Below are 27,917 nucleotides of genomic sequence, written 5' to 3' on the forward strand. Positions count from 1 at the left end.
TCATTTTCCATTTGTATATCAACAAAATAAAAAAACATTGCCTTCACAATTGGTCAAAAACACAAAGATGAAGCAATTAAGAAGGACATAAATAAAGAACAACAAAGTAAAGTAATATAAAAATAATTTATTACATTGTCAATCATATTTTAGGTACTGCACATCTTGTGTATCAAATATGTGATTTAATGATTATTCATCATTATGCATTGAGGATAACAAAAAGGTCACTAGCTGTTAGTTTTCTCAGAATTTTTCCAATATGATTACTATTCTTACTAATATCTAATGGTTAGTAGTTTACAGTTAATCAAGGTCATTGATATACTGTTAGACAATATATATCAAGGAGAGAAACAGCACATTTGTACCAATCAAAAGTGATTGTTTATGGAAATTATGTGATTTGTTACCAATTCCTTTCTGGGGAAAATATTAATACATTTCCGATTTCAATCCTTTTGTCATCAAGCACAAAACGTGATTGGCTAATATATTTTGGCCAATATATTTGAAAACTACCAAAAAGTGTTCCTAAAATGGAAGTTCCTCTTTTCTTAAGCTATATAGACTGCTTTGGACTTTCAGAATCAATTCTGAAACGCTTTAAAATGTGTTTCTAATAATAACTTGCAGGGGTGAGATTAGCACTCAAAGTGTGAGATTCAACTATTTCTAGAACTACCACAATACTACTGAATTCCTAATTGCATTAACCAAGTACCTCAAGAATCTGTGCGTTACAAACATACATGTACATGTGTATATAATACTTTTTTTATAATAAGGCGCTTAATTTGCAGTGTAGTATTTCTTTCTTAAAGGATTAGTTCACTTTCAAATGAAAATTAGCCCAAGCTTTACTCACCCTCAAGCCATCCTAGGTGTATATGACTTTCTTTTTTCTGATGAACTCATTCGGAGAAATATTAATAAATATCCTGATGAATCCGAGATTTATAATGGCAGTGAGCGGGATCAACGAGTATGAGCTGAAGAAAGTGCCTCCATCCACATCCATCCATCATAAACGTGTACTCCACACGGCTCCGGGGGTTAATAAAGGCAAGTTATGAAGTAAAATATCCATCAGATCACCTTCCATATTCTACTATCGAAGAAAGTGTAAAACTCTCACAGTTCAACTTCAGCTTACGGAAAAAACTAAAGCAACGCTTGCTTACACTTTCTTCATAACTTGAGTAGGGAAGGTGGTCTGGCGGAAGCAAGATATTTGACATCATAACTTGTTAAATATGGATATTTTTTTTTTACAGAAACGCTTCACTTCCGAAGGCCTTTATTGACCCCCCCGGAGCCATGTGGAATATGCTTATGATGGATGGATGTGGATGGAGACACTTTCTTCAGCTCATACTCGTTGATCCTCGCTCCCTGCCATTAGCTTTAAAGCTCGGATGCGTCAGGATATTTATTAATATTTCTCCATTTGTGTTCATCAGAAAGAAGAAAGTCATATGCACCTAGGATGGCTTGAGGGTGAGTAAAGCTTGGGGTAATTTTCATTTGAAAGTGAACTAATCCTTTAATCCATCTACGCTTCTTTATTATAATGTTAATATTTTCTGTACAAATAAGTTACTCTGAAGCATGTGAATGGTCCCCTGTTTCCAAATGAGAAAAAAATATATCATTTTTAACACAAAATCAAACAAAGACCAGAGGTAGAGCTAAAAAGAGTGACAAACGTGTGGGTGAAACTGAAATTGGTGTGATTCGTTTTTACATATGTACATAATGTAGAGATTTCAACTGTAGCAGTTGCCCTCGAAATGTTGCCTACAACCTATATATTGCTGTTCATTTACCATTACCCTGTTTCCTCTAAAAAGTTATTTCTCACCCAAAGCATTCAAAAATAAAAAAAAATAAAAAGGTTTTTTTTTCTTCAATGCTTTTACAAGGATTTCTCAGGACAGTGAGGTTATGTAGTTTTGGACTGAAATGCATTACACAATCAACAGCTTCTAAACAATGTGGTATTTCTTTGTTTTGATATATTAAACCACTAAAATGACCAACACAGAAAATGAGATTTCATTCAGCTTTTGTGTCCAGCGTTGGTCAAATGTAGATTCTTTTGAACACTTTAGATTTGATATATGATTCAGTAAGTCACTAAGCTGCCACTGTGTTTGATTCCCACAATCATAGGCTGATATTTTCGTAACGTTCTTGCTGGTGGTGGAAATGTTCCCCTAAACTTCTGACGCTCCAATTTGCAGCATCTTGCCGCTGGTCTTGTGTAGCGTACATCCAGATAATCTTTTGTCCAATCTGTTTGTTCACAAGCCTTTTTTCTCTTCCCACTATTGCATTTTCCACACTTACTTTGTACTGTGAAGTCTGATATAATCCTGTGATGCTAATCTATGAAAACACTCGGTTGATGTTGAACCGAGATGGAGAACAATGGAGGACCTCCGATCCTTCGCTTCCTAACACATCCCCCTCCTCTTCCTCTTGATTCATCACTCCAGTCTGCTTTCATGTGACTGAATGGACAGCTGTCTTTAAAAAGCACTGGGCATGGCAATGTGGTTTTGTCTTTCAAACTGATGCAAGTTGTTATTAATGGAACAGTATCTGCTGTTCATATTGTGTAACCGGCATGTACCTGAATGTAAAGTCCTGTGACCAAGAGCTTGCACACTAGAACATATGTGGACAATACCCCAGTCCTGTATCAAACGGTGCACTTTTTGCACATTTGTGGAGTTGGCGCATGCCTGTGAAGTTCATGAGACCATAGGGTGTCTCATTTGTCATTTTATAATGCTAAAAAGCTGCTCAAATGTGCCATTTAGCCTTACTACCTGACAGTTTATGCGCCATTATGTCACAGAAATGTGGGCAAAGAGTGGCATTTGGAACAGGGTCAAGCCCATCACATCAGTGGTGTGTTTGCCATGTGCTGGTGTGTGCGTGTGTAGTAGAGTCAGGCCAGAGGTCAGTATATGGAGTCCTTGGTGTTGGTGGACGTGTGAGTTGTGGTGGAGTCGTCCGGCAGGGAACCTCGACGTGGGGATCCGATTTGGCATCGCAGCAGTGCGAGCAGCTCACGGGACACACTGCTGGAGAAGGCCGTGTAGATCCACGGGTTAGTGCAGGAGTTTAGACTGGCTAGTAGCATCAGGATAGTGAAAGCAGCCCCTGAAAGAGAGATAAAGGTAAACTCAAAGCCATTTGCATGTATTACTGCATCGACAATATTGCAATTTCTTTGTGTAAATAATATGTGCAAGTCTTATCATCTACCAGGTGAAAATCTTAAGATTGCTTAGAAAAGTAATATCTTTAAAGCCTGTAATACAAAGGATGCAAATAGTAATCCTATATTCATATATTATGACTTTGCAGTAGTGGCAATAACTGTAGTAACTTGGACAGAAACTGTACCAAGATACATTTTTGCAGGGAAAAAGGCCATAAATTAACACAGTGAATTTGCATATAAGACTATTTTTTTAATGTTTTTGAAAGAAGTCTCTTATGATCAGCATCATTATTCCAGTCTTCAGTGTCACATGATCCTTCAGAAATCATTATAACATGCTCATTAGATGCTCAAGAAACATTCCTTATTATCAGTTAAAAACAGCTGTGCTGCTTTTTTTCAGGATTCTTTGATAAATAGAAAGTTAAAAATTTCTATTTGAAATAGAAATCTTTTATAACATTAAAGGGATAGTTCACCAAAAAATGAAAATTACTCACCCTCAAGCCACTGATTTACTAACCCTCAAGCCATCATAGGTATATAAGGCTATCTTCTTTTAGACAAACACAATCGGGGTTATATTAAAAAATATACTGGCTCTTCCTAGCTTTATAATGGCGCTCCTGATTTTGAAGTTCAAAAAAGTGCATCCATCCATCATAAAAATCCCAGAACACACCAAGTCGATGCCGACAAACTAGTGGCGACGAAAGCAGACTGCGGGGTTGGCTCACGTCGGCAGCGTCTGGGTCCAAAGCTGCCCTGACACACCAAATCGACGCTCGACACCCGACGGCCAGCCGTTCTACGCCTGTGTAAGAAGAAATGCCTTTCTGTACCAGCAGGTGGCAGTAGCTGAACATCCAATCAGAATGATCAGATGGCCCGACCGACCGACGAGCTCTGACGCAGATTCATCATGTTGAATCGGCCGAAAAAAAAAAGCAGACGAGGACCAACTTCAGCCGACGGTGTGGAACACACTGAGAAAACTTAGTCGGGCAACGAACAAAAACTGCCGACGGCCGACCGTCAGCTTGGTGTGTTCCAGGCTAAAGATATCCACACGGCTCCAGGGGGTTAATAAAGGCCTTCTGAAGCGAAGTGATGGGTTTTTGTAAAAAAAATATCCATATTGAAAACTTTACAAACCAAAATAACTATAGCTTCTAGCAGACAGCCTACGCAAATCAACTCAGAGTACCAAAAGAGTAACCTCTGACCCAACGCATGACATATTGACAAATGCAGAAGCACAGGGGATAGAGCAAAACAAAACACTGGTCACGAATTAGAAGTCTAAAACTAGAGAAATATCAGAAGATTTCGATATAAGAGACTGAACCTGTCTGTCTTTTTGAACCGCGAGAGGCGTCTGAGCTTACAATACTCCTACATCCTGCGTCATAAATCGCGTTACTCTATTGGCGCAAGTCGACTTGCATAGGCTGTGTGCTGGAAGCTAGTTATTTTAGTTTATAAAGTTTAAAATATGGATATTTTTTGCTTTGCTTCAGAAGGCCTTTATTAACCCCCTGGGTCCTTTTGTGGATTACTTTCATGATGGATGGATGCACTTCTTTGGACTTCAAAGCCATTCACTACCATTATAAAGCTTGGAAGAGCCAGGATATTTTTTAATATAACTCGGATTGTGTTTGTCTAAAAGAAGATATATACACCTAGGATGGCTTGAGGGTGAGTAAATCATGGGTTTATTATCCTTTTTGGGTGAACCACCCTTTAATGTCTTTACTGTCACTTGTATAATGATCTAACTGTGAAAAACAAGGCAGTGAGGTGGGGGAATATAAGCCATACTTCTTTTTTTTTTTACTAAAAGACCTAAATACATCTATAGGATTAAGATTGTGCTGATTTTCATAGTGATTTGGTTACCAGGTGGCTGGTCAAACTGTGCAGAAAGTCCAGTCTAATACAGAGGTGTAAATACCAATGAGATTACCCAACACTCAGATGAGTGAGCAGGTGTTTGTCTGTTTATGTGTTAAAGGGAAAGAAAGCAGGGGATAGTTAAAAAAAGAAGAGGAAAATAAAAAAAGGGACACATTGAAAACATGATTGATTATTTCTGCTTCTGGAGATCTCCCCTGCCACAGACTTTAGTTCCAGCCAAGCTCTAACACACCTGCCTGCAATTTCCCAGTAAACTTGAAGACCCTGATGAACTGATTCATGTGTTTTTGATTGTACTTGGAAAGAAACTCTGCTGGAAGGTAGATTTCCAAGAACAAACACCTCTGTTTTTGAGATATTCCTGGAGAATGTGTTGCTTGTTTGGTTATTTAACACCACCCTGCTGACGGAAAAGCTGAATTTTCAGCATCATTACTCCAGTTTTCAGTGTCACATGATCCTTCAGAAATCATTCTAATATGCTGCTCAAGAAACATTGTCTGATTATTATCAATGTTGAAAACAGTTGTGCAGCGTAATATTTTTGTGGAAGCCGTGATGCATTTTTTCCTTAATGAATAGAAATTTCAAAAGAACATTAAATGTTTAAAATTGATCAAAAGTGACAGTAAATGGATACTTGCTGTATGAAAATAAAAAAAATTAAATCATTCTGACCCCAAACATTTGAACAGTAGTGTATATTTTGAAACAGCAATAAAATTGGACAAAAATGGTCTCTTCTTTAGCTAAAATCACCCCCAAAATGTAACTTTTTCTGGCTTAACTAATGCACACAAAAAAGTCTTGTATTGAAAAAAAATTGATTCCCACTTTTAACTGAATGGCGGGACTTTCATACTGCCATGATTTCTCCCATTCATTTTTGACAAGTGGACTGTCTCATCTAGCTTATATTGTCTCTGATTTGATGAAATGTGTTGCATGACTGAAGCAACTTCCTATTTATAATCATTGCATATTATGTTATGAACCCTTTTAAAAATAAAGCATAGTGTTTTTGCCATCCAAGAACCCCTATTACGTGACTGTACAGGACATGTATATACATATCAGTAGTTGTTTAAAGTCTGACCTTGGTTCGGTGGGTTGGGGTCCCAGGCTGCCCATAACTGAACAATAAAGAAGGGAGACCAGCAGATGGTGTAGACCAGCACAATAACAAGAGTCATCCTCACTGTCTTAGACATGGCCTTGGTCACACCTGGGAGAGGTGGCGGGTGTGAGTACTCGGTCGGAAGGGGAAAAGCATCTGGAAGCACATCTGGCCACAGTTCAGAAGTTGCAGAGCTGTTTGGGTGTCCAGCCAATCCACAGACGCTATTGGCTGATAATGACTGAGAATGGGAGGGGTCTGAGAGATGGTTGGAGGTGTTTTGCAGGTGAGATGTGATGGAAGGGGAGGAGCTGTCTGAAGAGGGGAGGGGCCCAAAGCAGGGCTCACAGATAGAGTTCCTGCAGGGTAAAGTCTGAGAGTAGTCATCATATAGGCTTGAGGAGGACTCTTCCTCTCTGGCATGAAGTGAGGGGCTGCAGTGAGCTTGACTGAAATTGCTGTCACCATGGTGAGTGTGTCTGCTCTGTCTGTTTCTCTCTCTGCTCCTTCCCCTGCCACCCTCCCGCTGAGAAAAGTGGAAGAATACAGAGTTCCTCTTAAATTCTGCCGTCACCACCCGCTCTGACTTCAGGTAGATATTGTCATGGATTTCTCTGAAGATGCGAACCTGTGATGAAAAAGAGATACATCAATGTAAAAATAGCCCTACCATGGTTCAGAGTTGTGTGCCATTAGGAATGCTTAAAACTTTTAAATTCCAGTTAAAAGGTTAGTTCACCCAAAAATGATTCATGCGGGTCAGTATAATAATAGGACTTTATTAACCCCCTGGAGGCGATTACTTTTATGATGGATGTGGTATCTGGCACCGAGATTTTAGCAGCAGATCCTTTAAGTCCTGTAAGTTGCGAGGTAAGGCCTCCATGGATCGGACTTGTTTGTTCAGCACATCCCACAGATGATCGATTGGATTGAGATCTGGGGAATTTGGAGGCCAAGTCAACACCTCAAACTCGTTGTTGTGTTCCTAAAACCATTCCTGAACCATTTTTGCTTTGTGGCAGAGCGCATTATCCTGCTGAAAGAGGCCACAGCCACCAGGGAATACCATTTCCATGAAAGGGTGTACATGGTCTGCAACAATGCTTAGGTAGGTGGTACGTGTCAAAGTAACATCCACATGGATGGCAGGACCAAAGGTTTCCCAGCAGAACATTTCCCAAAGCATCACACAGCCTTCGCCGGCTTCCCTTCTTCCCATAGTGCATCCTGGTGCCATGTGTTCCCCAGGTAAGCGACGCACACACACCCGGCCATCCACGTGATGTAAAAGAAAACGTGATTCATCAGACCAGGCCACCTTCTTCCATTGCTCCGTGGTCCAGTTCTGATGCTCACGTGCCCACTGTTGGCGCTTTCGGCGGTAGATAGAGGTCAGCATGGGCACCCTGACTGGTCTGGGGCTTTGCAGCCCCATACGCAACAAACTGCGATACACTGTGTATTCTGAAACCTCTCTATCAGAACCAGCATTAACTTCTTGAGCAATTTGAGCTACAGTAGCTCGTCTGCTGGATCGGACCACATGGGCCAGCCTTCGCTCCCCATGTGATCAATGAGCCTTGGCCGCCCATGACCTGTCGCCGGTTCAGCACTGTTCCTTCCTTGGACCACTTTTTATAGATACTGACCACTGCAGACCGGGAACACCCCACAAGAGCTGCAGTTTTGGAGATGCTCTGACCCAGTCGTCTAGCCATCACAATTTGGCCCTTGTCAAACTCACTCAAATCCTTATGCTTGCCCATTTTTCCTGCTTCTAACACATCAACTTTGAGGGCAAAATGTTCACTTGCTGCCTAATATATCCCACTCACTAACAGGTGCCGTGATGAAGAGATAATCAGTGTTATTCACTTCACCTGTCAGTGCTCATAATGTTATGCTTGATCGGTGTATAACTCCGATTGTGTTCGGCTGAAAGAAGAAAGTCATATACATCTAGGATGGCTTGCGGGTGAGTAAATCATGGGATCATTTTCATTTTTGGGTGAACTATCCCTTTAAGTTCCTGGATTTAAATTGAAGCAAACATTTTATGGTGCTATATGGCAAAATTAAAATCTGTGGCTGTTTTGAAAGGATTAAACTTAATTCAGATAAATATGCCTAATCCAAAGAAATCATGTTCTACATAGGAATATACTTTCACTAAGCTCCACCCCCCACCCCCCCTTAGTTACTGTTGCCAACTCAGACAAGATTTACAGAACATCCCATAGGAGATGAATCAGAGATTCCTGTGAACCGTGTTATTTTTGGTAAACCATGCTCATAAAGTGGAAAAATGTATTTAAAAATGTACGTTGTTATGCAGTGTTTACAATATTTCCATCAAATTGTTTTTAAAACTATCCAAACACACAGCTCCAACATAGACTTACATTAGAATAGAGCTTGTCTGGGAAAAAGATGGATGCATGGAAACGATGAAAAGCCAAAATTCCAATTGCTGAATTCTGAATCTCACCTATTAATTCCCATTAAACATGCTAAGTCTTTGTCATTTGCATAGTAGACACGATGTTCTTATTCTATAAAGCATTGTTAGACAAGTGATGTCAAAGCCATATACAGGTGCTGGTCATATAATTAGAATATCGTGAAAAAGTTCATTTTTTTATTGTAAATTATTTAAAAAAATGAAACTTTCATATATTCTAGATTCCCTACATGTAAAGTAAAACATTTCAAAAGTTTTTTTTTGTAAATTTGTTGATTAGAGCGTACAGCTAATGAAAGTCCAAAATCCAGTATCTTAAAATATTAGAATATTTACATTTGAGTTTCATTAAATGACCATCCCTACAGTATAAAATCCGGGTATCTTTTGTTTTTTGAAACCACACTAATGGGGAAGACTGCTGACTTGGCAATGGTCCAGGAGACAATCATTGACACCCTCCACAAAGAGAGTAAGTCACAGAAGGTCATTACTGAATGGGGTGGCTGTTTACAGAGTGATGTATCAAAGCATATTAAATGCAAAGTTGACTGGAAGGAAGAAATTGGGTAGGCAAAGGTGCACAAGCAACAGGGATGACCGCAAGCTTGAGAATACTGTCAAGTAAAGCCGATTCAAACACTTGGGAGAGCTTCACAATGAGTAGAATGAAGCCGGAGTCAGCGCATCAAGAGTCACCACACTCAGACATCTTCAGGAAAAGGACTACCAAGCCACTTCTGAACCAGAGACAACGTCAGAAGCATCTTACCTGGGCTAAGGAGAAAAAGAACTGGACAGTGAACAGTGGTCGAAAGTCCTCTTTTCAGATAAAAGTAAATTTTGCATTTCATGTTGAAATCATGGTCCCAGAGTCTGAAGGAAGACTGGAGAGGCACAGAATCCAAGCTGCTTGAAGTCTAGTGTGAAGTTTCTGAAGTCAATAATGATTTGGGGGGGGCGTGACGTCTGCTGGTGTTGGTCCATTGTGTTTTATCAAGTGCAAAGTCAATGCAGCCATCTTCCAGGAGATTTTGGAGCACTTTATGCTTCCATCTGCTGACAAGCTTTATGGAGATGCTGATTTCCTTTTCCAGCAGAACTTTAGCACCTGCCCACAGTGCAAAAACCACTTCCAAGTGGTTTGTTGACCATGATATTACTGTGCTTTATTGGCCAGCCAATATGCCTGACCTGAATCTATGGGATATTTTCAAGAGAAAGATGAGAAACAGTCGATCCAACAATATACAGATGATCTGAAGGCTCAATAGTGCCTCAGCAGTGCCACAGGCTGATCACTTCCATGCCACACTTCACTGATGCAGTAATTTGGGCTAGGAGCAAGTCATTTGCTGTAATATGTCCTGCCGATCAAGTATTGAGTGCACAAAAGAACATACTTTAAAGAACTTTAACTTTTCTGTTTTGCAAATCCATTTTTTGATTGATTTTAGGAAATATTCTAATATTTTGAAATACTGGATTTTGGACTTTCATGAGCTGTACGCTCTAATCATCAAAATTTAAAAAAAAAACTTTTGAAATGTTTTACTTTACATGTAGGGAATCTAGAATATATGAAAGTTTCATTTTTAAAAATAATTTATGATAAAAAAATGAACTTTTTGATGATATTCTAATTATATGACCAGCACCTGTATATGCCTATATTTAATAATAATTTTTTAAAATAATGAGTAGGAAGTGAAAGATTGAGAAGGAAAGAGAATGAGCTGGAGGTACCTGACAGACAGTGATGATTAAAGCTGGCAATACGAACACAGCCACAGTCATCCAGGTGACGTATGCTTTAAGACCCCATGGCTCAGCAAAGTGGCCCCAGCATTCAAACACCCCAGGGGACACCTCTGACCGTGAGAAGATAAACACCTATGTATAAGCGAGCAGAGAGTCATGAGCTTGAACAACATGTTTGTTAACCAATTAAATAAATCATTCAGGAATGATCTGAGATTTATTCCTCACCTGTGGTAAACTGAGCACAAGGGCCAGGCCCCATGCAACCATGATAGGGGTGTTCCAGCGAGAGGGCGCGCCCCCGCGATACGCCTGCAGGGGGCAGCAGATGGCATAATGCCGATCCACAGTCATGGCCACGATCATATAGGAGGATGCGAACATCCCGACAACCTGCAAATATTTGACGGAGCGACACAGAGCGTCAGGGCCCTGGAAGTGCTCAGTGATGTCCCACACCAACTGTGGCAGCACCTGGAGACAAAATAAAAACATATATCTAGAATTTATCAGTCATGAAACTCTAGATGGCACAGGCTGATAGGTCATTTACATGCAATCTGATAGTAATCACATCATTTACTACATGGCACAAGCTGATTGGCCTCTGCTGATTCTGTAACCAGTGAGATTGATTATACAACATTTATATAGTGTGGTTCAGTGTTTTCTGTAAGTTGGTCATGCAGTGCGCTATCAGAGTTCCTCTGAAACCCTCCACCTGTCTAGAACTGTTAAGAGATTTATGTCTATTCATGCAGCAGCAGCATATCTTACACGCTCACTTTTGTAGCAGATCTTGTCCACTAGGGCTGCCCCCGACTAAAGATTTTTCTAGTCGACTAGTAGTTGTTCATTAAAGAGTCAACTAATCGCACATTTATATTAATTTAATTACTTAAATATACTGGGGGGCGGAATATACGCCTCCGCTCAAGCGCACGTATAAAGTTTGCACAAAGCACTGGCAAAAGTAATGATTATGAATGTGTCGGAAAAAATAGCAAGTTTATATAAGTTTATTATTATAAAATAATATTTTAATTGTTTATTAATAAATGAGTGTTTTCTGAGTCGGTGTTGGCTGCAAAGATGAAGTTGACAATGCTGATTTGTCATCTCCGCAGTAACGCACCTATAAAGAGAAGTGCACCTTTCATATGAAACACATAATCAGAGAGTATTTGTTTTTGATTCAGATTGGTTCATTTAAAAGTAGACATTTCAAGCTTTCTATAGATATATTTCTTATGTCTGTGAGGCAAGTAGCCTATACGCTGAGTGTACACGAATAAAAGTAGACCCTTAATAATGATGTATTACTCTTATCTGTATGACGGAGTATTTTAATGCAAGTGATCACATCTGTGCCTCAATGCTATACTTTAGCTGCCTTCCACACTCCGCACGAACACTTGGATATATAATAGAACACATTTATCTAGGTTAACGTTAGAGCGAGCAGCCATGTAAAGTTACTACGACTTACATCTTTCAAATGATAAGCCATATTTGAGGTCGATGGATGAACGGCGAACGTTTGGATTTCCTGCCCGACATACTGTAATTACCACAAGGACCCGGCGTTAACGATCTGTCCCTCACGGACTGCGTGACTTCGCCACTTCCTGTGGATTTTTTTTTTTCTGCGACTAACCGACTAATAAAATTTTGGTCGACTAAGCCTCTTCTAGTCAACTAACGTTTAGTCGACTATTACGGAGCTGCCCTATTCAGGGTTGCCAGGTCTGTGCAACAAAAGTCCAGTCGTAAGTAGCTCAAAAATAGCCCAATGCGATTTTCTTCATCGGGCGGCCGAATTCTTCACTGAATTTGTATGTCTAGGTGGTGTTTTGGGGGTGTTGGAGCACTGAAATCATATGTACAGGGGTGGAAATCAACCCGTGGAAATTTTTTTAACCCACAGCAAAACTTAAAAGTAGCCCAATTCCGCGTGAAAACCCCGGACTTGGCAACACTGGCCCTATTGTCCAAGACCATACATTAACATTATCATATCTATTAACATCTAAAACCATTTTGAGATTTTGTCATGATTAAACTGCCATTTTTTTTACCATGACATACATATTGTTTGCCACATTAGCAAATAATATCTAGGGATGCACAATTTGAAGCTTCAATTTTTCTGATAAAAAATGTGATTGCTATTTAAATTGTGTGTGTTTGTGTTTTTTTAAGCTTCAGGTCTGCTGTGCTTGTTTTTAGGGCTGCACAAATTTGCCAAAATGTTTGGCATTATATATAAATATTATAATTATAATTATTATTGTTATTATTATTATTACATAAAATATTAAACGAAATAAGAAATATTAATGTTGTAATATTTCACCGTAAAATAAAACGTTATGTATTTAAGAAAAATACAACGATACAAATTTTATTTTACAGTAAAATTACAATACGAATACTAATATCTTCATTTTTCAAACATTAAATCATATAAAAGAACACAGTGACGCACTTTACACTAAAGCACGCAGCATATTTATTTATTTAATTAAATTTCAGCCTTTGCATGAAAGCCATATCACGATTATTTAAATGAATATTAATCTTCAACTAATACAACTTCCCTGCTGACACATCATTACTCCCATGCCTGATACTTCAACTGCATTTTAATAAATGTAGTTTCCACTCAGGTCAATGATTACTTAACCAGCCCCCTCATTTCTCCGCACTCATCATTTTAATAGTCTGAAGAGGCTGTTACCTGAAAGAAGGCCACTACCAGGTCAGCCACGCACAGATTGACCATGAAGAGGTGCATGGGAGCGTGATGTTTCTTCCTACGCAGCAACACCCACAGCACAAATCCATTACCCAGAGTGGTGAGAGCAAGCACCAGCCCCAGCACCCCAATCTCGGCCTGGGCCAAGGCTTGGTCTCGTACCCTTGGGGGGGCAACTGGCTGCATTGTGGGCCTCATGGTGGTCCATGTGACGTTCTCCGATGGAAACAGCCAGAGGAAAGACCCTGTGCCCCCATAACTGCTGCTGAGATTGAAGAGAGAGCTGGACAGGTCCGGTGGCCCCTCCATCTCCAGCACAGAGTGATTGGGCTGACCCAAATTCTCTTCCCAAGAGGCTATCCTCATGCCCTACAACAAGAAGGACAGACGTGAGAGGCAAAACCAAAATACTGATCCCTCCCTAGCCTAAATTGGTAAACAAACAGTTGTAAATCATTTTAATAAAATTAGGTCAAATGAATTTCATTTTGTTGGCTATTTCTGTAGCTCTTCTACACAAGTAATGGAATGGTGGCGTCTAAATCAAATGAGATCATTAGGAGGATGTCTTCTATATCGTCTCAAATTAAATTCTCCATCTCTACTTCTGTTTTTTGGGAAGTTTTAGAGAAAGCTCTTAAAACATATTAAATCAGGGTTTTAACCAAAACAGAAAGAAACTCATAATAAATGTGCTTAATGCCATTTTTACAAGATGAAAAATAAGTCTCTGATGTCCCCAGAGTGTGTATGTGAAGCTTTAGCTCAAAATACCTCACAGATCATTTTTTATAGCATGTTAAATTTGTCGCTTTTTGAGGGTGAGCAAAAACGCTCAGTTTTGTGTGTGTTCCTTTAAATGCAAATGAGCTGCTGCTCCTAAGCAGAGGGCGGAGTTTCAAGAGCTCATGTTAGCACATAGTGTTAACAGCACCGATTACCTCAGACTCACTGAAAATGTCAGAAACTGTTCAGCCTTTTATGTTCAAACCGAAGTTGGACAATGATGGAGAGACTCAAGAAGAAGTGACAACATGTAGAATGCAACAGGACGTTTCTGAATGGTTAGTTGATGAATTTATGTAGCTGATGTGGGATATAAAGTCATTGATTAGCATATGTGGGAACTGTTGTAAGATCCTACAGAGCCAGAGAATATATGCTGCATGAAGACAGATCAGGTATAGTTTAGTTTAATTTTATTATGTTTATAACTTATGTTGGCATCTTGCTTTTATGACATGCTATTGCATTTGTGTTTGATGTAATTTTAGGGTTTATGTAAATTTTAGGATTAGTGATGTCACCAACCCATGAAGAAGCTCGTTGTAGTCCCTACCAGCTGTTTGTTGTAGTCCTTAAACAGAGAATTCTTTAAAAGAAAATATCTCGCTTTGCTTTGAACTTTGAACATCGTAACTTTGCAAATGTTGTTTTGTGCTCTAACAGCAAGATTACACAATAACTAAAGTTAAAAAAGTGAAATTGCAATGAACCACCCCTTTAAACTTTTGAGGGTAGTTTTGAGGTTTGAGAGAAAGAGGAAATCAAATGAGGAAACAAATAATAAAATTGTTTATAAATTTAACATATACAGATTTGAATCATTGTCTTTCAATTTCAAAAACATTCATAAAACATTTAAAATTGCCTCTTTGTATCTGCCTCATTAAGATGCTGCATGAATTATTATAACCAGCTGCTAAAACACATTTAAGCAAATTTATTTAGCAAATATCTGAAAGGCAGATCTGAGAATATCTTGGGATTTACTCATCCTTTGTCTCCAGACACAGGAAAACATATTTGCGGTTAGACTGAGAAAAAAATGAAAAAGATATGGGAACAATTATGGTTTAATCCCTTTTTTGGATACACAGTTCATGACTGAGGCATGGATGGGGTACAGGACAGGCTTTCAGGGACTAAATAGAGACAAATGCAGATTTTAAAGTGTCTGTAATTATTATGTATACTGACATACAGCGTTTAACTGAAATGGTAGTCCAAAAGTAAATTTTGTGCAAATGTTTGCTTTTACTTAGATTAAACTTCATTGTTGCCTAATTTACTGACTACGCTCATAAATTTCATGCTTTTAAAGTACTTTAAAGCAATTTACCTTACATGCATGAGGTATTAAGACAATATGAAATCAAATATGAGTGAAACAGTGAAAGTGCAAAAGCATTTAAGAAAACAACATTGGATATCAAGGCAGAACAGTGTGGGTTATTGTGAATAGTGTTGCCACTATAAATTAGGAGAAAATGTATCAATAAGTCTTATAAAGACACATTCGAAAGACTTGATTTATGTGGAGATACACTACCCAGTTACGAAATATTTTTATGTCAAATAAATGCTGTTGTTTTGAACTTTCTATTCATCAAAGAATCCTGAAAATGTATCACTGTTTACACAAAAAATATTTAGCAGCACAACTCTTTTTTTTTTTTTTACATTGATAATAATCAGCATATTAGAATGATTTCTGAAGGATCATGTGACACTGAAGACTAGAGTAATGATGCTGAAAATTCAGCTTTGAAGTCACGGGAATAAATTACATTTTAAAATATATTACAATAGAAAGCAGTTTCAAAAACATCTTACTGACCTTAAACTTGTGAATGGCAGTGTAAATCATTAGATTTTTTTAAAGACTGTACAAGTCATTGATTTTGCATGGCTGTTCTTTGCATTTGTTTTCCCTGATTATTTCTTTCATTCTTCTTGTGTTTGGTAGCTCATGTGTGCTGTTTAGTCTTCCATGAGTGTATTCCTGTCGCTCTGTTTGATTTATGTGAGGATTAACGAGAATGGAACCAGAAAGCTTTCGAATGCAATTTGTTTTAAAATTAGCTCTTGATTCAAGCCCAAGTCTGCGAGACCTGCAATATTTCATTCACTTCATTCATTCATTTTCACTCACTCATTCACTCAATCCTCCTGCTCTCACTCTCTCCATCTGGAGTGGAGCTTTTCATCTTGTGTTTGCATAATCAATTCACAACAGAAACAGCCTCTTCAGAGCTGGAATCCTAATGAAATTAATGAAGGTCTTCCTTTGACGTTGCCTGCTGACAACCCATCAGTTGCTCTTGCTGTCCGTTTTGTCGTCTGTTCGCACTCTTTGCATGTCTCGACTACTTTCCATTACCTACTTTGATACCTCCTGGGAAATTACAGAAAGAGCCTCTTCGTGTGCTCTGGGTCTTTAAATGTGTCTGATGCACACATGCTGGCACTGGCTATTCATCAGGAGGCTGAAAGCGGCTCTGTAATGTGCCCCTGCTGGGCATGTGTGTATGAACCGCTCAGCCAAGTCTGCCCGTTGGAGAGATAAATCACAAAAATGAGATCTCTTTGATATCTCAATTGTTTCTCCTATACAGCGGTGAGATTACATGGCATCTCAGATTATACAGGAGACTCTCCATGTAATGTCACTGCTGTATAGGAGAAACAACTGAGATATGAAAGAGATCTCATTTTGGTTCCAACAGAAATATCACATACCTAGGGTTTTACAAGAGATCGCAACAATATCGCAGTGTGGTCAGGTTTGTTAAATGTCAGAGATTTTAATAACTTGTAGGACAATGACTAGTCATTTGTTTTTTTGTTTTTTTAATGATCCAATATTTTTACCTGAAAAATATTTGTACATTTTTCCTTATGCAATGTTATTGCTACACTGTCAAATCAACTTCAATAATTAATGTGGTTCAGATAACATAATATTTTGAGTTTCTGTTGATTAAACTAATTCCCTTCATTGTATTAACTCATATTTTTAATTTCAATGAACTCAAAATTTTAAGGCAACCAGGAAACTTACAGCGTAAGAAATGTGAACATAGTATTTTATGTTACAATCTCTTTTTTTATTACTATATGTGACCCTGGACGACAAAACCAGTCATAATTCGCACGGGTATATTTGCAGCAATAGCCAACAATACATTGTATGGGTCAAAATTATCGATTTATCTTTTATGCCAAAAATCATTAGGATATTAAGTAAAGATCATGTTCCATGAAGATATTTTGTAAATTTCCTATCGTAAATATATCAAAAATGTATTTTTGTGAGTGGATATGCATTGTTAAGACTTCATTTGGACAACTTTAAAGGCGATTTTTCTCAATATTTTGATTTTTCTGCACCCTCAGATTACAGATTTTCAAATAGTTGTATCTCGACCAAATATTGTCCTGTTCTAGCTTATTTTTCAGCTTTCAGATGATGTATACATCTCAATTTAAAGAAAATTGACCCTTCATGGTTTTGTGGTCCAGGGTCACAATTCATAACTACACATAATTTTCCCATCCTGGGATTAAAGACTAAATTATGTGAGCTTTTCTAACTTCATGGATTCTATAGCTCTAAACTCTCATTTTATGTAAACAAATGTTTCATTTGTTTTTATTTCTCCTAAAGATTTTAGAAGAAACATCATAGACAAGTCTCCTGAGCTATGAAAGAGCAACGTCTGAGAATCCGATCAAAACCACACCAAAGCTAACAGAGACATGTTCTCTGTCTCTCCAACCTTCATCTGCTGGTTATCAGATGGACACTAAAAATATTTCATGTTTCCCGTGGTGCTTTGCTTGGAGGTCAAGGGGGCAAATGGAAAAAGAGGAGATGAGAGTGGAGGATGTGAAAGCCAACTGTGGAGAGCAGCAGTGCACTCATCCATCTCTCTCGCTCCTTTGCTCCTCTCTGTTTACCTCTGCTGTTCACAGTATCTGATTTTTACGTAAATATCATTCTTTCAGCAGATCAAGCTGTCCTTGATAGCTCCTAATCTATTCCAGGTCATATGTAACAGTATAACAGTTTTAGCAAATCTCAACCTGGCTCTTCACTTCATTAAAAGCTGAGCTTCAGATGTAAGCAATGCCCTTCAGATGCTGAATGACCCTCATGGATAAACAGCTTCCCTGCCCTCTTCTGTGCCAGTCCAGGGTCATATGAGAGGAGGAAAGGACGTTCATGGCACAGCAGTGGGGTGCACTGGGACTTGAGCACATGACCCTTTCATGGCACTTTCTAAAGGTGCCTTTTGCCATCAAATAAATAAATAGAGGTGAAAAACAAGAGAGAAAATACTAGAAGACATGGACAGAAATAAAAGAAAGAGGGAATACATAAATGCGTACTACAAATTTAAAAATTGTAAAATGAATTTTAAAATTAGGGATCAAGATGATATGAAACTCCACGTGTATGATCCAGATGTTTATGTGACAAATATAAATAAATGTTTAAGCATAAATGAAGTATTAATATAAATACTACTTACAGTATACTATATCAGGGGCAGGGCAACATTGTATCACTGGTTAAACAACTAGAAAACTAAAAAGAAATTGCATTTTGTTGCACACAAAATAAACCGTTCATACCTATATGGCATCTATATATATATATATATATATATATATAAATTTCAATTTCAAAATATCCGAAATGTCAAAAAATGGCTAATATAGATTTTAAAATTATTTCCTAAATACATTTATGTTGTCCAAAATATATTTTTAACAAATACATTTTCAAATGACCCAAAATAATAGAATTATTATTATATTTTGTCCCTTTAAGTACGTTATAACAGATTTTGGCTTTTGAAGGTCTACATAAAATCTATTTTAAATTTGAAAAACATATTTTCTTAAGTCACACTGTTTAAAACATATATTTAAAGGAGTGGTTCATTATGATTTCACTTTTTTAACTTTGTTTATGCTCAAACAGCAACATTACACAATAACTAATGTCTGCAAAGTTACAGCACTGAAAGTTCAAAGCAAACGGAGATATTTTCTTTTAAAGAATTCTCTGTTTAAGGACTACAACAAACGGCTGGTAGGGACTACAACGAGCTTCTTCCTGGGTTGGTGACATCACTAACCCAAATATTTACATAAACCCTGCCCCTGAGAACACGCAACAAAGGGGTGAGGCCATGTTATTGCAATACAGTACGTAACACAAATGCAATAGCATGTTATAAAAGCACGATGTCAACATGACAAATTATAACCGTATTTAAACTAAACTATACCTGCTCTATCTTCATGCAGAATATATTCTCTGGCTCTGTAGGATTTTACAACAGTTCCCACACGAGCGATTTATAGATTATCATGACAGAATAAGCTAATCAATGACTTTAAGATAGTTAACTCCACATCAGCTACATAAATTCATCAACTAACCGTTCAGAAACGTCCTGTTGCATTCTACATGTTGTCACTTCTTCTTGAGTCTCTCCATCATTGTCTGACTTCGGTTTGAACATAAAAGGCTGAACAGTTTCTGATATTTTCAGTGAGTCTGCGTGAGGTAATTGGCGCTGCCAACATGAGCTTTAGAAACTCTGCCCTCTTCGTAGGAGCAGCAGCTCATTTGCATTTAAAGGGACACACACAAAAACAGAGCGTTTTAGCTCACCCTCAAAAAGTGCCAAATTCAACATGCTATAAAAAATGATCTGTGGGGTATTTTGAGCTAAAACTTCACATACACACTCTGGGGACATCAGAGACTTATTTTACATCTTGTAAAAGTGGCATTATATGACCCCTTTAAAGTACATTTTGGCCAGAATTTTTTATTATTATTATTTTTGCCGTATGGGTATACATGCATATCATCATTCTTCATTATACTGTATGTGTTGTATGCAGTTTCAGAAATGTATTAAAGTTCAAATAAGAAAAACTATGATATGATAATGGGGAATTGAAATGGGTCACAGCATTTTTCACTCAGGTTTTGTGGTCAGTGATATCTAGTGGGTTGCACTTTTTCTGCTGTCAACTTCATTTCAAGGTACCTTAGATCACTGGTCAAAACTGGTCAAACACACAAATCCTGCTCCATACTCTTTTAAAAGCAAAAAAGCAAAAGCTTGACCTAGAAAATAGCAGATGACAACATAGCTAAGGAAGGACTGGTGTCTTTAATGTCTTTAAGATGGGGCTTACTGAAGGGTCAGTAGGTCCGTGTTGCTCAATTTTCATCTTACTTTTTATAGTGAATACTCATCTCACAATAAAAATTAAACAGGGAAATTAAAGTATTGTACAGTTAATTGTGCAGCTTGTGTGAAAAGAGAAAAACATAATGCTAAGGAAAACACTACATTTTATAATATTCATGCTGAAAATATAGAAAATAGGCTTAGAAGGTTAATCAGGATGATTTCTTTTATCCTTCTGCCACTGAGTATGTGTGGACTGATCTCACACTGAGCAGTGATGAAGTGCAGATAAGGAATTTATCAATGTACGTCAGCACATCAGAGCAGTGTGTTATGTGGCTACACTGGAATCTGTGTGTGTGCGTGCGTGTCTGGTGGACTAGGTGAAAAAGGAATTCATCACAGCAGGAAAAGCTACTGTATAGTGCAGCATCCCTATCTGGAAAGGAAAAGATAGACAGATGAGATTAGAGGGAATGAAGGTGGAATGAAAAATGGCAATTAACCGCAGTGGATCACTTGTGTTTCTCTTTTTTAATATACGATATAGCGTTGGAAACTCAAATAATAAAATTGAAAGAAATATTTGATCATCCACCATAACGCAGTCGTTATTTACATCTCATATCATCAGTAAACCGTTGCGTTACCAAGGCAACGACTGACGTATTACATTCCAAAAAGCGACCGTTATCGGTTCCACAGTGAAAAATGTAACCGTAACCGTACCAGCTGGCCCGGATGGTCACGGAATGGAATGGAGAGGTTACGCAATGAGAACCGTTCGGCCCGACAGTGGAAAATTGGCTACTGTTGTGACGTTAATAGGCTATATGCACGGTTACTTCCTGGTTGTCGTTAAGCCAGCTTGGGCATTTCCGGTGACCTGTTAGCTGTTCAATGTGTAGTCGCTGTACATTGACGCAAAACCATCAATGGTTGACTTTTTAATGTTGTGTTCATATTTTAATGCAGTTATCACATTTACCCAATAAACCAGTTTTATTGATTGCAATAAAGACGAAGCTATTGGGACCGTTTAAAAACGCCGTGTCTGTAATTAGACATGCACGCGCATTTTTTCCCCAGCACTTCAAATGTTATTTTTAATGTGATGACCACAAACATTATTTGTTCATCCTTCTGAGATTGTCCCCATTGTAAAACCGAACGTTTAAAAATGTAGGAAATTCAACATTTGATAGAAAACACTTATTTAAAAATAAAAAAGACAATAATTACCACTTTAACCAGCAGGTGGCGGCAAAGTAGCATTTATTTGCCCATATATCAGCCATTTCCTCTAATCGTTTTTCACTTCGTTTTTGACTAAATATTAAACATTATAAAATAACTAGCTTTAAAAATACATTTTGTCAATGTGAAGTATGAAATACTCAAAAAATCTTAAGAAAAACAATAACTTCTCTTGTGAATGAATGACACAGAAAGCACTTTCCCTTTGTAATCACAGCCAGTCAGTGCAGCACAAGATCAATGATTTCAGCACACTTGTAAAAACACACATTTTATTTAGTTAATCTAACTAAATTTCACAATAAATATTAAATTTTTGAAGCTTTTTTTCACATAAAACTGTAAAAACTGATGGTCGAATTGAATTTAGCCGAGGAGGAACAATGAGGTACGTCTTTATTTATTTATTTTTTATGCTGTCTTACGTTTGAATAACTAAATTAATGCTATGCTTGACTATTTAAGTGACTATATTCTGATTATAAACTAAGTGTTACACTACTGATGCTCAACACACCAGCAAATCATTCTTGAGATTTTACACAAACTCATGCAAATTTTTCAATTAATTTTTTTCTTCAAATTTGCGATGCTGATAGTATAATTTAAGTCAAAAAACAATGCATTTTCACTAGTTAAAAAGGTGAAAAACTTTTGGATCCAACTGTACATTTCTAACTGACAAAAAAATTCAAAAAAACAAGTCATTCTGGGTGTTTCCAAGAAAAATCTCGGTCCTTCTTTATTATTATTTTGCGTCTTTGTCAATCACAGGAAAACAGCCACACCACAGGAAGGATGACTGAATGATCCACCTATTTTCATCTGTTAGCTCTTTTGTTTATCTAAACCATTTCCGCTGTCTTTTTGTCTTTTCATGTTTCAGCTCTGCTCTGTGATCGGGTCAGAACCCTAGAGTCCTGCCCAAGAACACACCCGCATTCCTGAGAGACACTGAGAGACATTTTTCTATGGCATAGTATAGTGAGGTATAGTAGTGAACAAACATTTTTTTGCAAATATTTGATTTAAATCAAATATTTCATACATCACATGTGTAAATGTACCTGAAAAACAGTTTTTCAGGTACATTTACACATGTGATGTATGAATGGGTGTGTGTGAGAATGAGGACATGCAGATCTTGAAAACGGGTTCATGCACTACTGGCTGCTCCACATATACTCATTAACTCATTATATATATCCCTGTTTAAACAGATCACAGTGTAGCAGTCTTTACAAACACACCAAAACCTCGAAAACAATGAAAATAACACAATCGAAACTACAAAAACAATACAAGCATACAGTCCATGCCCTTTTATACAATATATTGTGCATAGTCTTGGCCATACACAAGGGAACCATAAGTAAATACATAATCAGACATTGATGGACTTTGAAACCCCTAAGGTTCACAGAGTGTTTGTGTTTGTTTACTTGTAACAGGATTCTCTCCATGATTTCAAGGTTCTTTGTGAGGCACATTACCTTTTAGGCATGAACCCAGCCTTTGTTAGTACAACTCTGGTAAATGCAATTGAAATTTGGAACAGCTGTTGGGCACTTGCAACTGGACTTGACCTATTATTTTTTTCTTTCAGTCCACAGATCCATAAAGCTTTGTAAGGTTTCAACAAAAGCAGGTCACACATGCTGACTCAAGACAACTGTGATTCCAGTTTTGCAGAGTTAACAGGTTCCATTGCATAGCTACTTTTGTTTTCTAAATCCTGAACAATTAAGCATGCAGTGCAGTGAAAATTTGATTTTAATCACTGCATTTAGTTCTACTGATTAATGCATGAAATGTTAAAGGGGCCATATGTACGAATTTTCATGTACTCGCTTATTCAGTGTAATCACTTTTTTATTGACCATGTGTGAACAGCTTGTAATGAAATGTAAAAAAACGAGACCTTCCCAAACTTCCTAGGTTGTCTATGAAAGCCTGTAGAGACTGATTTTTATGTGAAGGACTTGGGACATTTTTGCTGGGAAAATAAAAATGTGACATTTACTCGCGCTCCCGGGAGCCTCTCTTCCATTCAATGACACATTTAAAAAAAAACCTAACCCTAACTTTATATATATAGCACTTTTAAACCCGCAACGCATGTGCTTTACACAATATAAGAACACAATCATTAAGAATACAGTCATGAAGAGCTATACACAATATATGAACAAGCAAAATGTAATATAAATATAAAATATCAAACCCCAAAACACAAAAAAAGACATCACAAAATACTAAAACCACATCTAAACAAACACATTCAGCAGATCTAATATTCACTGGCAAACTATTCCATAATTTGGAGTCCTTACTGCAAATGCTCCTTTAGTTTTATATTTGGTTCTTGGAACAGCCTGCAATTTGTTAAAAGAAGATCTAAGACATCTGTTTTGAAAGGTCTCAAAAGCTATATAGGTGCCAAACCATTTAATGCTTTGTATGTGAACAATAAAATCTTAGAATCAATCCTGAAATTAACAAGTAACAAAAAGAAAAGAAACTAAAACAGGTGTTATTTGATTAAAAAACTTTGTTTGTGTCAATAGTCTGGCCGCAGCATTCTGTACTAATTGTAACCGCAATAAAGTATGATGATTTAAAGAAGAAAACAAGGCATTACAATAATCAAGACAGGATGAAATAAAAGCATGAATAAACTTCTCTGTATCATTAAAACTCAAAAAAAGCCTCAGCTTGGAAATATTTCTTAATTGATTAAAACAAGACTGAACCGACTTCTTAACATGATATTAAAAGTTTAGACTGGTGTCAAAATAAACACCCAAATTTCTTACTACCTGCTTTAGCTCAATCTAATTTTCATTCGAGCTCTGACCAATTATCACAACTTCAGTTTTATTATTATTTAACTGCCGAAAGTTTGAGGCCATCCAATTTTTTTATATCTGTTAAACATGCTTGAAGGACATCCAGACTAGTCAGATTATTAGAACTCAGTGATAAATATACTGTACAGTAGGTCATCTGCATAGCAGTGAAAATTTATATTATGTTTTCGAATTACAGAGCCAAGAGGAAGCATGTAAATTGAAAAAAGAATTGGTCCTAACAGGGAACCCTGTGGAACACCACTACAAATATCCCTTTTGACAGGCAAGACACATAACAATACAACACCCTCCCTGAAACCCCAACCCATGTTTTCAGCGTAATCATTGAAATAGAATGGTCAACTGTATCAAAGCTGCGGTTAAATCTCGTAGTGTTAAAACTAAACATTCTCCAGCATCCTCTGCCATCAGTAAATCATTTGTCACTATTAAAATAGCAGTTTCAGTACTACTATGATTTTCTCTAAAACCTGACTGAAATTTCTCAAAAATATTATTCTCATTAACAACCTTCAACAGTTCCTTTGCTACTGCCTTCTCTATTACTTTTTTTAACCACATGAAACAAATACAAATGCGCAAAAACAAAACAAAAATAACGACTATTTATGCTATTTATGTCGCAGCGCTTCTAGGTTCTCCCTCAGAACGCCGGCTCGGTATTGGCCACGCGCATCACGCGCACGCGTCGAATACTGAGTCGGCGTTTGGACGTAAACACGGAAGCTCTGCAACGTAAGTAGCGCAGCAGAATGACAGGGGAGAGACGAATTTGTTGAATAAAGGTGTTATTTTTGTTTTGTATTTGTGCACAAAAAGTATTCTCGACGCTTCATAATATTAAGGTTAACCCACTGTAGTCACGTTGACTATTTTAACAATGTTTTTATTACTTTTCTGAACCTTGAATATGGTAATTTCGTTGCTTTCAATAGAGGATAAAAAAACCTCTCGGATTTCATCAAAATATCTTAAGATGAACAAAGGTCTTATGGGTGTGGAATGACATGAGGGTGAGTAATTAATGACAGAAATTTTATTTTTGGGTGAACTAACCCTTGGCTTAGATTCAACAAGGTGCTGAATAAGGTGCAAAATATCCCCCACAGCATTACACCACCAGCAGCAGCCTGAACCATTGATACAAGGCAGGATGGATCCATGCTTTCATGTTGTTTTCTCCAAATTCTGACACTACCATCTGAATGTCTCAGCAGAAATTGAGACTCATCAGACCAGGCAATGTTTTTCTAATCTTCTATTGTCCAAGTTTCGTGAACCCATGCAAACTGTAGTCTCAGTTTTTTTAAATATTCAGACCAGCTCATCTGGCACCAACAACCATGCCACGTTCAAAGTCACTTCTTCCTCATTCGGATGCTCAGTTTGAAGCAGATCATCTTGATCATGTCTACATGCCTAAATGCAGAATTGCTGCCATGTGATTGGCTGATTAGATATTTACATTAACAAGCAGTTGAACAGGTGTACCAAAAGTGTGAAGCCCCTTTAACTGAAAAGTTAAATTTGTAAGCCTACATACATTATTCTCATAAGATAAGTCAAAGTTCCAGTTCACAAAATCATTTAGAAGCCAATCAATCATAAATGTGACTGCCCCAGATTATCACAGTCACCAAATGTCCAGCGAATCATCGGGCGTTCATGGATAAAGCTTTTCATGAAAGACTGTAAAGCATTTTAAGTCCTAATTAAAAGGAAAATGAAAAGCATCAAGTGCAATTAGCGCTGCTCTGAAACACATGGGCCCCTATGTGTGTACACGAGGATGATGGATGTACAGCGACCTTTACAGCTTACCTCAGCCATAAAATTCCACTATTCAGAATGTGTGTTTACCTCAAAATTCGATGAAGCGAACTAATTTTATGAATACTTTGTATGAACTGTATTAAGTGCTGTTTACATTGTGTTCTACAAGTTAATTATTTCAATATTGTACTGTAAATTACTGAACTGACAACTGAACTGTGATTTAACCTTAAATCTAGAGGGCTGCTGCACCCATGCATACGCTTTAACTTTACCCATGATAAAACAGAAACTATTCTGCCCATGTAAAAAAATCCCATAAGATGTATAGTCAAAAACTGGGAGCTGTATGGTTGCCAGTAATTCATAAATAATGATGGCGTTTTTTAAGGCATATTTACAGCTTTTTAAACATATATTCACATACATTTAATATATCAACCTTCTTGAACTATTAAAACATTACATGATGAAACAAAGCTCATAAAGTTAAAGTTCTCTATGAACATTTACTAGCCTAATATGTAAAAGGAATGCACAATATTACCCACACAAACACAAACCCCATGACATTAAAATAATACATAAACTACTAACTAGGCAACATAAAATATTACCTATATACCTAGAAGTAAAATATGACTAAATGTGATGTGTCATATAGATAATTATAAGAACATCCTTTTACTGTTTATCAGATGACTTTTTACTTACAGAAATTTTTAATAATATTTTAATGTGCAAGTACATGGATTGCTTTGACAAAAAAAAAAAAATATTGTAATCATAGATCATATGGTAACTCATATTTTATAATTACAAAAAAACATTTTTACAGTAATTTAAGGTGTAACTTAGGTAACCAATGAACTTTTTACAATTTTAGTATTTTACATTCTTTTCCAGTTAAAATTAAATGTTTTAAAGTCATAAAAAAGTCAGAATTCATAAAGTCCACGTGATTAAAATTCTCTGTTGTTTATAGGCTACTAGAAAGACACATTATTTAAAGTTAGCCTATCATTTTTTTTATAGCAAGCCTATAGAAAATACATACGGCAATAGATATCTTTTTGGGGCTAACAAATTAAAAATGCATTTGAGATCCACCTTGTTGGCCCTCAGATAACCTTTACATAATATGAAAAAGGTAGAATAATTATAATTTTAATAAAGGCTATCATTTGCAGTTTTAGTTTATATTAGCCTATTTTTAGACATTATGAACAGCACTATCGCTATTTATTCCAGTGACTGAATACTTATTGCATAATTCTAACCAAATATTTGTATTCAACAATAAAGTCATGTTTGACATCGTAGTGCTGAAGAGAGCACGTGAGTGACATAGTTTAGTGGTGCGCGCGAACAGAAAGCGCTATATGTGACCGCTGATTGATTAGCAGCACTTACCGTCAGTCAGCTCCTTTTCTTCACTGTAAGTATTTCACTTTGCGATATAATCCACAGTTTTCTTCACGAACTAAGCCATATATTGCTCTGTCCATGCCACGTCCACGCCTTCTATCTTGACACTGAATCTGTTTTGGATATCCACCGTTTACCATTGTGACTTTGCTAAGGAATTATGTAGCTGAAATAATTTAAGTTAAATTTGCTCCCCTCCGTCCAGCTTTCAGACAGAAAAGCAAAGTGCGTCTATATGTCTTTGTCATGCTCTATCAGTTTCAGTTATGTCTCAGTATATACTCTGATCTAGTGAGCGCACTAAACGTAATTTGCCTGGGCTAC

At 37.2% G+C, this 27,917-nt stretch overlaps 1 protein-coding gene across 1 annotated transcript; it reads right to left on the reverse strand.

Moving 5' to 3' along the window:
* Nucleotides 1-112: 112 nt before the first annotated feature.
* Nucleotides 113-27,917, reverse strand: avpr2ab (arginine vasopressin receptor 2a, duplicate b). The gene is made up of 6 exons (XM_051879605.1): nt 27,579-27,917; nt 13,241-13,627; nt 10,729-10,974; nt 10,486-10,632; nt 6,255-6,903; nt 113-3,174 (listed from the first exon to the last, which is right to left on the reverse strand). The coding sequence occupies exons 2-6, from the start codon at nt 13,622-13,624 to the stop codon at nt 2,972-2,974; spliced, it is 1,629 nt and encodes a 542-aa protein (XP_051735565.1). The 5' UTR covers nt 13,625-13,627; nt 27,579-27,917; the 3' UTR covers nt 113-2,971.

This window comes from Ctenopharyngodon idella, chromosome 22 (assembly GCF_019924925.1).
Source record: "Ctenopharyngodon idella isolate HZGC_01 chromosome 22, HZGC01, whole genome shotgun sequence".
Classification (NCBI taxonomy): Eukaryota; Metazoa; Chordata; class Actinopteri; order Cypriniformes; family Xenocyprididae; genus Ctenopharyngodon; species Ctenopharyngodon idella.

Coding starts and splice junctions, on each gene's coding strand:
- avpr2ab (XM_051879605.1), bottom strand. CDS start 13,624: ATGAGGATAGCCTCTTGGGAAGAGAATTTGGGTCAGCCCAATCACTCT. Junction 10,633..10,728: donor TTGTGCTCAGTTTACCACAG/GTGAGGAATAAA, acceptor GCTTATACATAG/GTGTTTATCTTCTCACGGTC. Junction 3,175..6,254: donor CCCCAACCCACCGAACCAAG/GTCAGACTTTAA, acceptor TCTCTCTTTCAG/GGGCTGCTTTCACTATCCTG.